This window comes from Manihot esculenta, chromosome 1 (genome assembly GCF_001659605.2).
Source record: "Manihot esculenta cultivar AM560-2 chromosome 1, M.esculenta_v8, whole genome shotgun sequence".
Taxonomy (NCBI): Eukaryota; Viridiplantae; Streptophyta; class Magnoliopsida; order Malpighiales; family Euphorbiaceae; genus Manihot; species Manihot esculenta.
Genome location: NC_035161.2, coordinates 7,782,768 through 7,800,068, shown reverse-complemented (window position 1 = coordinate 7,800,068; position 17,301 = coordinate 7,782,768). Strand labels below are relative to the sequence as shown.

The following is a 17,301-nucleotide window of genomic DNA, read 5'->3' as shown; positions in this document are numbered from 1 at the left end:
TTCAGTGCATGCTCAGGTTGAGTTGGGTGTATGAAAGAAAAGTTTTAAATTTTTATGTATGTTGTTGATCATGTATGGGATTAAACAGGTTTCCAGGATGTAGGTCAGGCTTGCTACGGGTCTTGGTGGCCTTAAGCCGACCCGGATCCTAGCGCCGGTAGCGGTCCGATTTTTGGGTCGTTACAGTCCACAACCACCCATATGGAGTTTAGTTTGTTGGACATTGCCGGTAACCCCACTACGAAATCCATAGCAAATCACTCGCAGAAACTGGTCAAATCGCTCGCAGAGGCAGAAACTGAAACTGGACAGAATTGCAGAAAGTGATCAGGGCAGATGGACCAAGTGATGTGCCCAAATCACTGCCCCGATCACATTGACAGCAAAATTGACAGCAGAGGCGGGAAAACAGCAGGGAACCAAATTTCGATTTTTCAGAAGTCCAAATCCAACTCATTCACTACCAACACAATTCCAAGAGCCACGAAAGAGTTTCTCACCTAAGGAATTCCAGTTGCAATTAAATTCAACATCAAAAGAGGAATCACAAGCCAAATTAAAAAGGGATTTCAAAACCCTAGAAGGATGGAATTCTTCAGCTATAAAAGAGCAACCTCCAAACCAGCAAGGGGGAGCATCTTCTGATCATCTCTCAGCTTCAGAAACTCTCCAGAAACGCAGCAATCTCTTCTTTCTTTTTTTTCTTTTGTGATTTTGTCCACCATGAGTGGCTAAACACTTTCCTTTCTAGTTGAAGTTGGAAAATTCAGATTTGTGATGAATTGGGAGATTTAAATCTCCATTGTTAAACTTCTATTTATTTTCAATATTTATGCAATTTGATCTTTCTATAATTGTTGCTTTGCTTTTAGAATCAATTTAGGCCTATTGCTTTTAATTGCTTGAGTAACAATTGTTTGAATAATTTAAGTCCGTAATTGCTTATATTATTTGAACACAAATTTAATCAAGTTGCATGATCTAAACTTGACCACGCGGTTGGCAAGGTTAGAATTAGGTTTCTCTAAGTCTTAATGCAGTTAACAGTTGTTCGATGCCAAAGGCCCCAAGGACGTTCCTTGGCAACTTATTAACTAGTGTTTGATTAGCGAACGTTTCCTAATCAAACTAGAACTAAGGAGGAATTTGGATTGTGAGAAGCGTCTTCCACATCCTAAACTAATTTATTGAGATAAATAGGAGTATTAAAGAATCAATGATCAATTCTAAACAATCTGAAATAGATTCATACTTCAACTAGAAGCTTTTCTCTTATTGATTTACTCATCTTTAAATTATTGCTTTCTTTTGTTATTTAGTGTTAATCCATCAACTCAAAACCCCCCTCTTTTAATTACTTGTTATTTACTTGACCTAGTCATTATTAGGAAAATCATTGGTGTCAATTCCCTATGGTTCGACCCTATTGCCACTATCTACAAGTTTATTGTTGATTGTTTAATAGGTTTATTTTTTACGGCTTCGACAACCGCTTATCAAAAATTGGCGCCGTTGCCGGGGATTTGATCTAACTAACGTATTTTCCTTTTATGACCAGGGCTGATTGTAAAGAAGCTCTTCTTTACGATCCATAAATTGAACGTACTGCCGAGACCTTATAAGCATGGCTACGGTAAGTATGTCTTTTCTCTCTTCTCAAATTTCTGAACTAACCTCTATGGTGAGAAATTATGGTATAGGTCAAGCCCAACAACTTCAACAAGCACATGCAGGATTCTATGGACAGCCAAGACATAATCCCTACCTTGACACATACAATACAGGTTGGGGAGACAATATGAGCTATGGCTATACAAGGACAGACCACTACCATGACTACCAAAGAGATCTGCAATACAATCCATGTTGGGGGGACAATCCGAATTATGGCTATGCAAGGGCTGACTACTACCAAAACTATCAAGCCCAAGCAATACCTCAAAACTCCAATATGGAACTTGAAGAGATGGTAAGGAAATTGGAAATTTCTGGAAAAATTCTCCAACAGTAAGTGGATCAAGCGGTCAATTCAATGAACGCGCACATATTAAGAAGAGAGGAAGAGCTTCAAGATCTATGGGACGATGACGAAGAAACAGACCAAGCTACTGAATCTGCTGCACAAATCACCACTGCTCTTGAATTAGAACCAGAAACTAAGTTTCAGATTACTGCAGAAAATCCAGCAATGGCAGAACCCCCTGTTGCACGTGAAGAAGCTGAAGTTCAAACTGGGAACCTACCTGTCCAAGCTACTGAAACAAAGACAACAACTGCTGTCAACAATTCTGAACCAGCAACATTCCCAGCACAGCCTGTTGCCGAACCAGCTGAATCAGAAATATACACTGCAGAAACAGCACCTGCTGTCCAAAAATCAGCAACTACTGAAATTGCCCCAACCGAACCTGAACCTGCTGAAACCTCCACAATTACATCAGAAATTGCTGAACCTGCTGCTGTCCAAAAATCAGGCACCTCAGAAACTGCCCCAACTAAACCAAAAGTTGCTACACTTGCTGAACTAGCAACATATGTCACTGAATCAGTACCAGCACCTGCTGAAGCTCAGATCGCATCCCCCGTTGTTGTCCAAAAACCAGCAACTGGTGAATTTGCTGAACCAGCACAGCCCACTGCTGTGTTTGTCCAAACAACAAAGGTAGAACACTGTTCACTCAAGCAGCCAGCAAAGAAGCAACAAATGGGACAAATGGCTTCATCCTTGAGTAAGCTTGAATCACAAGGAAAGCTACCCTCCCAAACTGAGATAAATCCAAGACAAAATGCTAGTGCCATCACATTGAGGAGTGGAAAAGAGCTACAAGACAGCAAGGCTGAAAAATTGCAAAAACAGGTCATGGAAGAAATTCTGCCAGAAAGTGATCAGGGCAGTGATTTGCCCAAATCACCAGAGAAGGCAGAAAGTGATCTGCCCAAATCAACAGACCAGGCAGAATCCAGTCAAAGGTAGAAACAACAACCTATGGAGAAATTCAAGCAAATTCCAAGGTATGCCAAGTTTCTCAAAGAGCTATGCACCAACCAAAGGAAACTTGCTGAACGTGAAAAGGTAAGTGTGGGGGAGTGTGTCTCAGCTATAATTCAAAGGAAGCTTCCAGTCAAGTGCAAGGATAGAGGAATGTTCGCGGTTTCATGCAAGATAGGCAATGTGGGAATAAAGAAGGCCATGTGTGACCTTGGAGCTTCAATTAATGTCATGCATCTTTCTATTTTTAACTTATTGAATGCAGGTACACTCAAGGGCACCAGCATTATAATCCAGTTGGCTGACCGATCTGTTGTCTACCCCAAGGGAGTACTTGAAGATGTGTTGGTGCAAGTGGACCAACTAGTCTTACAAGCTGATTTTTATGTCATTGACATGGAGGAAGATAAGAGCAACACCACCTTTGATATCTTACTTGGGAGACCATTCTTGAGTACAGCAAGAACAAAAATCGATGTGCATGATGGCACATTGACCATGGAGTTTGAAGGGGAAATTATAAAATTTAATGTTTATGATGCCATGAAATTCCCCAATGATGTTTCTCCTGTTTATGGCCTTGATGTTATTGATGATTTAAGTCAAGAAATTTTTGATTTTGATCAAGAAAACTTACTTTATGAAGGTCTTTGCAGGAGAGAAGAAGTGGACAGCAACACCAAGATAGACCAGATGGAGTACTGTTCACAGCTGGTTACAGGTGATTTGCCCAGCGATCTGCCCAAATCACCCAGACAATCTGCCCAAATCAGTGAGCAGACAGACTTAACAGAAAGTGATTTGACCAGTGATTTGCCTAAATCACTGGGCAAATCAGACAGCAAGCAGACAGAAAACCAGCAGACAGAGAAAGCACCAGATCTGAAACCCTTGCCTAGCCACCTCAAATATGCCTACTTGGGGGCTGGAAATACACTTCCAGTAATTATTTCCAACCAGCTCAGCCAAGAAGAAGAGGAAAAGCTCCTTGATGTGTTGAGGAAGCACAAGAAAGCAATTGGGTGGACCTTGGAGGACATAAAAGGCACCTCAAGACCATTCGGTGGAGGCTCAAGACAGGATGCAGCACATGGAAAGCATGTTGCAGCTGCTGGTTCAACACTTTCTGCCCACAGACCATGACAGCCAGTGATTTGGCTGGGTGATTTGCCCAAATCACCTGCTCAAATCACCCACATCCCAGGCAGTCTCTTTCCTTCTCCTTATTAATTTTTTTCATATTTATATTTAAACATTGAGGACAATGTTTGGGATAGGTGTGGGGGTATTTACTGTTAGGTTTAGGTTATATTTTTTCCGTTTACATTATCTTTTTGCTTTCTTTTTATTTCTTTTTGCATCTTTTTGCCCCATAAACACACACCAAAATTTTTTCACACATTTTTTCACTTTCTGCACACACACACAGAATTTTGTCTTAGCTTTTGCTCTACTCAACATAGATAACAAAGTTAAAAGAGTTTTCTTGTCTCATGACCCCATTGATTTGCCACCCTTTTAGGCCTAAATTGAATCAATTATAGTGTGCTACCTTCACTTAGGGAGTTTTTATCTTGAATTGAATCCTTAAATTTGCTAAGGTCAAGGGAAATAAAAATACAAATACATGCAAACACAAAGTTAGTGTAACTCCCTATGAGCTGATTTGCCCAAACTATCATGAAAAGAAAATAAAAAGAAAAATCAGCACAAAGCACAAATCATAAACCTGTTTCAATGGCCAAATAAGTTATGAACAGAGCTAGTAGCCACTTGAACAAGTGACTAACTGAGTAACCGGGGGTGTATCACCCATGTACACAATCGCGTAAAAAGGTTAGTGACTTTTTCAGGCAAGGATAAGAATAAGTGCTGCTGAAAATAAAAATAAAAATAAAAATAAAATAAAAAGGAGAAAGAGAGAAGAAAAGGTGGCAAGTCACTCCTAGGGGTTGCATTAAACCTAACATAAAAAAATAAGCATGATTGAGTCAAAAACCTTTCTCTTTACCATGGTAGATGAGGGAAAACAAGGAAAAGAAGAAACAACCTTGGTGCATGTACTCTATACTGTGATACTTCAATTTAGGAGTCTAGGGGGGGCTGATTAAGTGGTACTTAGGCTCAAAAGAAAAAGGAGCTTGATTGACTAAGTTATTTGTTGCTTGAGGACAAGCAAAAAGTTAGGTGTGGGTGTATTTGATCAAGCATAATTTAGCCACATTTTTATGATCTTTATTATTGTTTATTTACACATTATTTAGCTTAATTTATGGTTTTTATCTTGTTTTTACAGAAAAGGAAGAAATTGGAAAAATGGAGAAAAAAATGCAGAAAATTGACAGAAAAGTGATTGGGTCAGTGATTTGCCCAAATCACTGCCCAGATCAAGCTGAAGCAGAAACCTGGAGGCAACAGGTAGAAGTGATATGGGCAAGTGATCTGCCCAAATTACTTGCAGAAACTGGTCAAATCGCTCACAGAGGCAGAAACTGAAACTGGACAGAATTGCAGAAAGTGATCAGGGCAGATGGACCAAGTGATTTGCCCAAATCACTGCCCCGATCACATTGACAGCAAAATTGACAGCAGAGGCGGGAAAACAGCAGGGAACCAAATTTCGATTTTTCAGAAGTCCAAATCCAACTCAATCACTACCAACACAATTCCAAGAGCCACGAAAGAGTTTCTCACCTAAGGAATTCCAGTTGCAATTAAATTCAACATCAAAAGAGGAATCACAAGCCAAATTAAAAAGGGATTTCAAAACCCTAGAAGGATGGAATTCTTCAGCTATAAAAGAGCAACCTCCAAACCAGCAAGGGGGAGCATCTTCTGATCATCTCTCAGCTTCAGAAACTCTCCAGAAACGCAGCAATCTCTTCTTTCTTTTTTTTCTTTTGTGATTTTGTCCACCATGAGTGGCTAAACACTTTCCTTTCTAGTTGAAGTTGGAAAATTCAGATTTGTGATGAATTGGGAGATTTAAATCTCCATTATTAAACTTCTATTTATTTTTAATATTTATGCAATTTGATCTTTCTATAATTGTTGCTTTGCTTTTAGAATCAATTTAGGCCTATTGCTTTTAATTGCTTGAGTAACAATTGTTTGAATAATTTAAGTCCGTAATTGCTTATATTATTTGAATACAAATTTAATCAAGTTGCATGATCTAAACTTGACCACGCGATTGGCAAGGTTAGAATTAGGTTTCTCTAAGTCTTAATGCAGTTAACAGTTGTTCGATGCCAAAGGCCCCAAGGACGTTCCTTGGCAACTTGTTAACTAGTGTTTGATTAGCGAACGTTTCCTAATCAAACTAGAACTAAGGAGGAATTTGGATTGTGAGAAGCGTCTTCCACATCCTAAAGTAATTTATTGAGATAAATAGGAGTATTAAAGAATCAATGATCAATTCTAAACAATCTGAAATAGATCCATACTTCAACTAGAAGCTTTTCTCTTATTGATTTACTCATCTTTAAATTATTGCTTTCTTTTGTTATTTAGTGTTAATCCATCAACTCAAAACCCCCCTCTTTTAATTACTTGTTATTTACTTGACCTAGTCATTATTAGGAAAATCATTGGTGTCAATTCCCTGTGGTTCGACCCTATTGCCACTATCTACAAGTTTATTGTTGATTGTTTAATAGGTTTATTTTTTACGGCTTCGACAACCGCTTATCAGAACCTCCTATAGTAACCTGCCAAACCCAAAAAGCTTTTAATCTCTGTTACTGTAGTGGGTATGGGCCAGTTAGCTACAGCTTCTACCTTGTAGTAACTTGAACGAACCTCCTGTAGTAACCTGCCGGAGTCTAGCCGGGTATTGCAATATAATATATATATATATATATATATATATATATATATTATTTTATTTATTTAAAATGAGAATTGATAAAATAAATTTGTAGTTCTTAAATTAATGATAATAAAATTTAAAGTACGGGGGAATAAATAGTCGATTACACTATATATATATACATATACATATACATATATATACATATACATATACATATATATACATATACATATACATATACATATATATATATACATATACATATACATATACATATACATATACATATACATATACATATACATATACATATACATATACATATATACATATACATATATATATATATATATATATATATATATATATATATATATATACCGAGTAGATAACACTTCATCAGGTGATTTATTTTTAGTTTAGCATATATATTTAGTTTAGCGTATGTCAGGTGGTGACTTTTTAAGATAGCTCTAGCTAGTATTTTTTGAGCCAATATTTTCATCATAGAGTCTAAGATACCAACATTATTCTAATTCTATTATTATTTTATTTTAGCACATTTGAAATGCTAACATTATTCAGAGGAAGCATATTATGAGTATATGTAGATTTTATTTACTACATTTATGATTTTATATTCATTATTCCAATAACGATACCTTAGTAAAATGTTTATTTAGTTTAATTTATATTAATTGAATTAAATTATACTTATTCAGCTGATCTATTTTAATTTAATATTACTAAGTATTTAAATTTTATCTATTTTCTTTTATTATTTATTTATCTGTTCAATGAGTAAATTGTACTCACTCTTATACTTTTAATATTATAATTTCTTTGGGTGATCCACCCTTAACACTCTATTAGAATTTAAGAGAGGTTGGATTAATTCTAAATCTTTTATAATTTTAGAGGATAACATATAAATTATATGTTCAGATTGATGGATATATTTTAATTGATGTATATATAATCTTTTAATTCTCGAAGAGGGAATAAGATATAATGATGTAAATATATTATAAATTAATTAGACGAGTTATCTATATCTCTTTTATGTTTTTATATTTTAAAATTATAATAAATTATACGTATTCTGTGAATTTTTAAAATTTTATCCATCTTTATAGATTTAGACTAAAGAGTGGGTGTGATAAAGATAATATTTTTTTATTTGGTTATTTTTTTATTAGTAACCATCGAAATCACGCAATGCATAGATATTTTTTTAATTTTTAATAATTATAATTTTTAAAAATTTAGAAAATCTTATAATAAATTATTTTTATACAAAGTGAAAACATATATATTTATCAAATGCATTTACTTAATATAAATTATTTTAGAATAAAAAGTTGATTTTAAAATAAAACTCCTTGTATTCATTGGATTTTACTTTGAATTCGATAATAAGTTAATGTGGTTGCTCATACTCTATTTAGAGTAATTATATATTATGCTAGTTACCCAAGTGATTTGTTCTTTCTAGTGATATTTTATCTGTTTTAACTTCTGAGCATATTTATATGTTATTTATTAGTCGGAAATAATTTTTTCAGTTATTATTTTATTTGATTTTTTGAGTTTAAAAAATTTATAAATTAATTAAAAAATAAAAAAAATCACAAATGAAAGTAAAAAAGTTAAATTCTGATAATATCTTTTCACCATTCATGTAATAACTAATGAGAAGGTAAATGAGCAATTGATGACCGCTGGGTTTCACTGACCTGGAAAGAGGCCGAGCCCACAGTAACAGAGCCGGCCCTGGATCCGCGAAGTCCCACGAACGAGAAGGCTCAGCCCATTCATCCTTGAGGTCGGACTTTTCTCAAGGTCCAACCTTCTCTTCTCGAGCCCGGCCTGGAAGCTTAGCGAAATAAGGATCACTGGCCTAGCCCTGAACTACTCGGTTCACACGCGTGCTAAAAGGGAGAATTAAATGGCCGTTAGCATGTCGCAGAGGCTTGATTATTCCGTACATATGTATCAGCATGGCAGGGACAGGTGGCCAATGATGAGAAGGTTGTTATACGTCACTGGTGGACAAAAGAAACGAATAAAAGGGGACAAAAGAAACGAATAAAAGGGGAGGAGCACCTCCTCTCAGATGAAGCTTACTCAACCCTTGTAAAACCCTATTTTCTGGATCTCAGATTATGAATAGAGTATGCGTTTTAAACTTATTTTACTCTCAGTATAGGTAAATAGATAAATATATAATATTGATATTTTTTTAAATATATATATATATTATTTTATTTATTTAAAATGAAAATGAATAAAATGAATTCGTAGTTCTTAAAGTAATGATAATAAAATTTAAAGTACGGCGGAATAAATAGTAGATTAGACTATATATATGTATATATATACTGAGTAGATAACACTTCATCAGGTGATTTATTTTTAATTTAACATATATTTAGTTTAGCGCATGTCAGGTGGTGATTTTTTGAGGTATCTCTAACTAGTATTTTATTTGCTCTTGAACCAATATTTTCATCATAGAGTCTAAGATACCAACATTACTCTCATGCTATTATTATTTTATTTTAACACATTTGAAATGTTAACATTATCCAAAGGAAGCATATTATGAGTATATGTAGATTTTATTTACTACATTTATGATTTTATATTCATTATTCCAGTAACAATATCTTTATTTAGTTTAATTTATATTAATTGAATTAAATTATACTTATTCAGTTGATCTATTTTAATTTAATATTATTAAATATCTAAATTTTACTTATTTTCTTTTATTATTTATTTATCTATTCATTGAGTAAATTGTACTCACTCTTATATTTTTAATATTATAATTTCTTTGGGTGATCCACCCTTAACACTATTAGAATTTAGGAGAGGTCGGACTAATTCTAAATTTTTTGTAATTTTAGAGGATAATATGTTTTAATATTTTAAAATTATAATAAATTATATGTATTCTGTGAATTTTTAAAATTTTATTCATTTTTATAGATTTAGACTAGAGAGTGGGTGCGATAAAGATAATAATAAATCACGCAATGCGTAGATATTGTTTTTTAATTTTTAATAATTATAATTTTTAAAAATTTAGAAAATCTTATAATAAATTATTTTTATACAAAGTGAAAACATATATATTTATCAAATGCATTTACTTAATATTAATTATTTTAGAAAAATCATAATTATTTCTAAATTTTGACATTTTAATAAATATTGAAACAATTTTAAAATATGAGATTAAATAATTTAGTTCAAGCTTATCAAAATGTTTATAGAATCTCAATTTTTTTTTTCAAATTGTACTTTTTTTTATAAAAAATTATACATTTTGCAATTTGAATAAAATGAATTGAATTTAAAGAATTTTTTATAAATAAATTTTTTAATAATTAAAGTTTGTGTAATATCTGCAATTTAAGCATGATAGCATATTACCTTCAAATTTACTATAGAATAGGCTTTTACTATTTCAGGAAATTAGACAGAAATTGAATTATGCTTTAATTGGGATTTTGCTACCAAAGGCATTCGTTGAATTTTAATCTTATGTACTCAACTTTATTTATTAATCCACAATACATCAATTTAATTAACTGAAATTTTTTACCGTGAAAACTAAAGAAGAGACTTTAACTAATTTGACCAAAACTATAATTTTTGTGTAATTTTTTAAAAGAGATCTCAATTATCCTTGTTTATTTATTTTAATTTTATGTGATTGTATTACGTATTCATGGTTGGAGTTCTACTGCAATTAGTAGAGCATAATGTAATTAGATGCAACCCTACATACTCAAGAATAGTTTACATTTTATACTGTTGTTGTCTAAAATGATCGGATAAACTTTTGCATTAGAGTTTTAGAAATTTTTTAGGATTTACTCGCTCCTCTTTTATCAGAGGCTATTGCTTTAAGAGAGACCCTTTTCTGATTTAAATAACTTAATGTGCAAAAGGTTGATTTTGAAATAAAACTCCTTGTATTTATTGAATTTTACTTTGGATTCGATAACAAGTTAATGTGATTGCTCATATGCTATCTAGAGTAGTTATATATTAGGCTAGTTACACCAAGTGATTTGTTTTTTCTAGTGATATTTTATCTGTTTTAACTTCTGAGCGTACTTATATGTTATTTATTAGTTGGAAATAATCTTTTCAGTTATTATTTTATTTGATTTTTTGAGTTTAAAAAATTTATAAATTAATTAAAAAATAAAAAAAAATCACAAATGAAAGAAAAAAAGTTAAATTCTGATAATATCGTTTCAACAAAATTGGCAGCAATTGAATTAATAATCTATGCTTCAATTGGAAATTTGGTACCAAAGGCACTGGATGACTCAAAATTCCAAGTCTAAAGAGATGAGCTTATTTTTATTTTTAGTCAAAAAACTCACACCAAGCTACTCTCCAACAATAAATATATTTTCCAACAAGGCAATTCAAGTGAATTTTTTTCTATGGACATTCACAGTACAGAAATTGCTAGGAAAGTTTACGACCATGGTGACAATTTGATTTGATAGCATATTACTATAATTAATATAAAATTGAAAGATTGAGTATATAAATTTATAAAAAAATTAAGACAATTCGTATAACTTCAAATTTTATTTGAAGATTATTTTTTTGGTATAAACATTAACTCTAATTAAACAGTTTTAAATAAAACTATTAGAAATCAAATCCAACCTCAAAAAAATTATTGAAGGGAGTTTATTTATTTATTTATTTTATTTTAAAATATTATTAATTCTGCCATTTCTAGAGATGTTTATTAGTCCTTGTTTGGTAGAGTCAATGTCATGAGGTTGAAATCCTGTGAAAGTTGAACTAATTAGTGCTTTAATTGGAATGTTTGTACCTAAGGCATGAATTTCTAAGTCTACAGACATCTATAAGATGAAAATTATATATTTGATATTATAAAAAATGGTAATTACCCTTATAAAAAGATCATTTTATATAAAAAAAATTAATATTAAATTAATGAAAACTAATTTCTAAATATTTGAATATATTTTTTTATAAATTGATGTAATAAAAACTATATTGAACATTAATTAATAATATCATTATTGAAAACTAGAGTGTTTGTTTTTGAATTGAGAAGTTATGGGAACATCAACTGCCAATGTTGTTGAGATTCTTGCCTTGCTCATTCTGCTTCAAAGCGTTTCCTCCATCTGCAATGGAGATAATTTCAATGGAAGCTGTATCAGGACTGAAAGAGAAGCTCTTGTGAAGTTCAAGTCAAGCCTCCTCAACAATTCAAACTCGTTGCCTTCATGGGTGGGGGATGATTGCTGCAGATGGCACGGAGTCACTTGCGATGACATAACCGGTCATGTAGTTAAGCTCGTTCTTTCTCGGGCGTCTAAGCTCGTTCTTTCTCGGGCGTCCATCATGGGAAACATTTCCCTTCATCTTGGAAATCTTTCAAACTTGCAGTATCTTGATCTCAGTTTGAATCCTTCATTGGCAATCCACAGCCTCCATTTTCCATCTTCTTTGAAATACTTGTACATGTGGTTCGTGGTCCTGGACAAGTGTGACAATTGGTTGCAGTCAATAAACATGCTTCCTTCTTTACTAGAATTAGAATTGTGGAATTGTGAGCTTTCCATCATTGGTGATGTTTCACATGTCAATTTTACATCTCTTGAGGTTCTCAGACTTGATTGGAACAACTTCCATTCCACAATCCCTAGCTGGTTATATAATATTACCAAACTTCAAAATCTTGATCTGTATTCTAATGCTTTCCGAGGGTCTCTTTCAACTGATATCAGTAATCTTAATTCTCTTGCTTATCTTAATGTGGGTGTTAATTCTTTGGAAGGCAACATGCCCAACACGTTGAACAGGCTTTGCAATTTGATTGAGCTAGACTTGGGTAACAACAAGTTCAGCGGTGAGATTTCTGGAACTTTTGGCAACTCATCCACTTGCATCAAGAACAGTTTAGAGAATCTGTCTCTTTTAAACAATTCCTTTTCTGGTAGTATTCCAGATAATTTGGGACAATTTAAACGCCTGAAAGTTCTTTATCTTTCTGAAAACTCTTTCTGGGGTTCAATCCCTGTATCCATTGGACAGCTTTACAACCTTGAAAGACTACGTTTCAGTCAGAATTCATTGCATGGGGAGGTTTCTGAACTTCACTTGTTAAACCTGAGAAGCTTGATTGAGTTGAGTATGGATGGGAATTCTTTAGTTTTTGATATTGATCCCGAATGGATACCTCCTTTTCAACTTGACTGGATTGGTTTATCATCTTGTGAAGTAGGGCCTTCGTTTCCACAGTGGCTCAAAACACAAAAGAGCATTAGATTTTTAGAAATGTCTAATGCAAGCATCTCAGATAACATCCCTGACTGGTTTGAAAATATTTCTTCCAATATTGTAGGATTGGATTTATCTTATAATCAGTTGTTTGGGACCTTGCCAACTTTCAGAAAACTGAACACAACTTATGCTAACGAATATAGGATCATATTGTTGAAATCTAACCAGTTTGATGGTTTTTTAACGAGCATTTTTTCAAATCATGCAAAAATGGAGAATTATTTTCTAAAACATGCAGGATCCGAAAATATTTTCGGATTCTGTATGTAACACAAAGTGTTCGCCAGTCATACTGGCGAACAAGCTTGTTCGACATCCCTGGTGGCGAAGAAGGGAGAGTTCGCCACTCATGGTGGCGAACTCTATCTTCCTCAGCTTGTTCGCCACTATGAGTGGTGAACAAGCTCGGTCGGGCCACGGGAGCATATTCGTGGCACGCCAGCTTGGCGGAAAGAATTGTTCGCCACTTAAAGTGGCGAACAATTTTCCTGCCTGGCATGTTCGCCACCCAAGGTGGCGAACATGCTCAAATTGTACCAAAAGAAAAGTGTTGGCCACTGTCAGTGGCCAACACTTTTCTCACATCACATGCATGCAGTTGCATGCATGTGATGCCACAGGATTTTGTTCACTGACAGTGGCGAACACTTTTAGTTTGCATGCATGAAATTCTTGTAAAAATAAAATTTTTAAAATAAATATATATTTAAAAAATTTAGAAAAATTAATAAAATTTTATACTAAATTAAAATATATTTATTAATATTAATTAAAATATATTAATATTAAATTTATTTTGTATACTTAAAATTATATATTTTTTATCAATTAATCACTTATTTCTAATTTTATTATAAAATTAATTTTTTATAATATTATTATTATAATATTTAAATTTAAATTATCTAATCTATTATTTAGTAAATATATATATTTTAAAAATAAAATATTTTATAAATTTAAATAGTGTATGAAAAAATTTTTATTATTAAAATATTATATATATATTTTTATTTTTAAAAAATTAAAATTTATTATACTATTAAAAATAAAATTTAATATTTTTAAAATAAATATAAATTAAGAGATAATAAAATTTATATTTTTTGAAAATATTTAATATATTTTATTTATTTATTTTAATAAAATAATATTATTTTTTTTATTTTGAAATAGTGCCCTATTCTTATGCCTGCTGTACCATGCACGCAGGTTTTGACTAAAACAAATTTCTACACTGCATGCATGTGATACTACAGAAATTTGTTCGCCAGCGATGGTGGCGAACAAATTCTTGTAAAAATAAAATTTTTAAAATAAATATATATTTAAAACATTTAGAAAAATTAATAAAATTGTATACTAAATTGAAATATGTTTATTAATATTAATTAAAATATATTAATATTAAATTTATTTTGTAAACTTAAAATTATATATTTTTTATCAATTAATCACTTATTTCTAATTTTATTATAAAATTAATTTTTTATAATATTTAAATTTAAATTATTTAATCTATTATTTAGTAAATTTAAATATTTTAAAATTAAAATATTTTATAAATTTAAATAGTGTATGAAAAATTTTTTATTATTAAAATATTATATATATATTTTTATTTTTAAAAAATTAAAATTTATTATACTATTAAAAATAAAATTTAATATTTTTAAAATAAATATAAATTAAGAGATAATAAAATTTATATTTTTTTAAAATATTTAATATATTTTATTTATTTATTTTAATAAAATAATATTATTTTTTTATTTTGAAATAGTGCCCAATAAACATATTTATAATAATATATTTTATAAATATATTAATATACATATTTCAATTTAGTATACAATTTTATTAATTTTTCTAAATGTTTTAAATATATATTTATTTTAAAAATTTTATTTTTACAAGAATTTGTTCGCCACCATCGCTGGCGAATAAATTCATGCATGCAAACTAAAAGTGTTGCCACTGTCAAAATCCTGTGGCATCACATGCATGCAACTGCATGCATGTTGCATGCATGTGATGTGAGAAAAGTGTTGGCCACTGACAGTGGCCAACACTTTTCTTTTGGTACAATTTGAGCATGTTCGCCACCTTGGGTGGCGAACATGCCAGGCAGGAAAATTGTTCGCCACTTTAAGTGGCGAACAATTCTTTCCGCCAAGCTGGCGCGCCACGAATCTGCTCCCGTGGCTCGGCCGAGCTTGTTCGCCACTCATAGTGGCGAACAAGCTGTGGAAGATAGAGTTCGCCACCATGGGTGGCGAACTCTCCCTTCTTCGCCACCAGGGGTGTCGAACAAGCTTGTTCGCCAGTATGACTGGCGAACACTTTGCGTTGACACACAGAATCCGAAAATATTTTCGGATCCTGCATGTTTTAGAAAATAATTCTCCATTTTTGCATGATTTGAAAAAATGCTCTTTTTTAACCTGTTCTCATTTTGATGCAACCATATTGGATATCTCCAACAACTTGCTCCACGGCCAGATTCCCCAGAATCTCAGTGAAATGATGCCAAGTCTGCGACTCTTATCCCTCTCCAACAACTACTTGAATGGTACCGTTCCAGCTACTTTATGCAGGATTGAATCTTTACAAATTCTTGATCTTTCGAATAATCATCTATCAGGAAGAATACCTTCATGTTGGGGAAATTTGCCAAGTTTAACTGTGATTGATTTTTCAAGTAATATGCTGAGTGGTGATGTTCCAATGTCCTTGGGTTCTCAAGAGTCGCTTGTTTCCCTGCATTTGCAAAACAATACTCTGCAAGGAAAGATCCCAATGTCATTAAGGTATCTAGAATCCTTGGAGACTCTTGATCTTAGCATGAATTCTTTTGATGGTTTTATTCCTTCATGGATAGGTGAGAGCCTATCTTCTCTGAAAGTACTGAGTATTCACTCTAATAAATTTGAAGGTGATATTCCTCTGCAGCTTTGCTACCTTGCTTCTCTTCGCATATTGAACTTGGCAAATAACGTGATGACTGGAACCATACCTAATTGTTTTGGCAATTTTACTGCAATTGCTCTGCATGAGCAGAAAGGGCATTGGGACTATTACACTAAAGCTGAACCCTATGTGGGTTTTGTAAGAGCTAGCTATGGTGAGAATGTGCAGGTTTATGTCAAAGGAATGGAGCTTGAATATAGTGGAACACTTCGATTTCTGTATTCCATTGACCTTTCAGGAAATAACTTTGTTGGAGAAATTTCCCAGGAGTTGATGAATCTTTCAGGTCTACAGAACCTGAATCTATCTACAAACAAATTGTTTGGACATATCCCTTGGAACATTGGCAAGTTAAGCTCACTAGAATCACTTGACTTGTCTGAAAATGAACTTTCTGGCTCTATTCCATCCAGTATTTCTGATTTGAACTTTTTAAGTTACTTGAATTTGTCATTCAATCACTTATCTGGACAATTCCAAAGGGAAACCAACTTCAGACTTTGGATGACAAATCCATCTACATCGGCAACGATGGACTTTGTGGACCTCCATTGAATAACTGTTCAGATGATGCAGATGAATTGCCTAAAGGTCATGAAAAAGGTGGCACTACGAGGAAAGATGACTCTGAAATGGTTTGGTTCTACGGTGGTATGGGAATGGGATTTGCGGCTGGATTTGTTGGAGTTTGTAGCATCTTGTACTTCAACGACTCATGGAGGTGTGCTTGGTTTGGGTTAGTTGACAGAGTCTGCAACAAGCTTTGGGTAACAATTGCAATTAAGGCAAATCAAGTGAAGAGAAAGTTTCTCAGAAACAAATTAGAAGGAAATGCATGAGAAGGTTAGTTCTTTCTATTTAATGACTCATAATTCATGGATACTTTATTAATGTTGTTAGAGATGCAAATTGACAGAAATTTCAATTACATGATCATAATGCTTTCTATGTTAATTGTTGATGAAATGATAGTGTTTAATGTAGGATTCAAAGTTGTTTGAGATTGCAGCAGATGTTAAGCTAAAATTTAAATAAAATCCCTCCTCCATTCAATGTTAGTTCTTTCTATGATTATCAATAAAATTTATTTTATTGATAATCATATTTTAAAATTTTATATATATTATATAATAAATTATTAATTTTATATAATTTTAATTATAAATAATTT

The 17,301-nt window shown here is 32.4% G+C and overlaps 2 protein-coding genes across 2 annotated transcripts; both read left to right on the top strand.

Moving 5' to 3' along the window:
* The first annotated feature begins 2,188 nt into the window (after window positions 1-2,188).
* LOC110623253 (receptor-like protein 11) lies at window positions 2,189-13,559 on the top strand. The gene is made up of 3 exons (XM_043951721.1): window positions 2,189-2,672; window positions 11,926-13,327; window positions 13,448-13,559. Exons 1-3 carry the CDS (start codon window positions 2,189-2,191, stop codon window positions 13,557-13,559), a joined length of 1,998 nt encoding a protein of 665 aa, XP_043807656.1.
* A 1,721-nt stretch (window positions 13,560-15,280) lies between these two features.
* Window positions 15,281-16,969, top strand: LOC122721982 (receptor-like protein EIX2). Its single transcript, XM_043951498.1, has 3 exons — window positions 15,281-15,508; window positions 15,663-16,542; window positions 16,698-16,969. The coding sequence occupies exons 1-3, from the start codon at window positions 15,281-15,283 to the stop codon at window positions 16,967-16,969; spliced, it is 1,380 nt and encodes a 459-aa protein (XP_043807433.1).
* Window positions 16,970-17,301: the final 332 nt, after the last annotated feature.

What these genes read in the sequence shown, in the direction of transcription:
- LOC110623253 (XM_043951721.1), top strand. Translation starts at nt 2,189, where the DNA reads ATGGCAGAACCCCCTGTTGCACGTGAAGAAGCTGAAGTTCAAACTGGG. An exon ending in AACAACAAAGGTAGAACACT is followed by an intron (nt 2,673 to 11,925) that starts GTTCACTCAAGC and finishes TGAATTGAGAAG; the next exon opens with TTATGGGAACATCAACTGCC. An exon ending in ATATTGTTGAAATCTAACCA is followed by an intron (nt 13,328 to 13,447) that starts GTTTGATGGTTT and finishes AGTGTTCGCCAG; the next exon opens with TCATACTGGCGAACAAGCTT.
- LOC122721982 (XM_043951498.1), top strand. Translation starts at nt 15,281, where the DNA reads ATGCCAGGCAGGAAAATTGTTCGCCACTTTAAGTGGCGAACAATTCTT. An exon ending in ATGACTGGCGAACACTTTGC is followed by an intron (nt 15,509 to 15,662) that starts GTTGACACACAG and finishes CTCCACGGCCAG; the next exon opens with ATTCCCCAGAATCTCAGTGA. An exon ending in TTCTGGCTCTATTCCATCCA is followed by an intron (nt 16,543 to 16,697) that starts GTATTTCTGATT and finishes ATAACTGTTCAG; the next exon opens with ATGATGCAGATGAATTGCCT.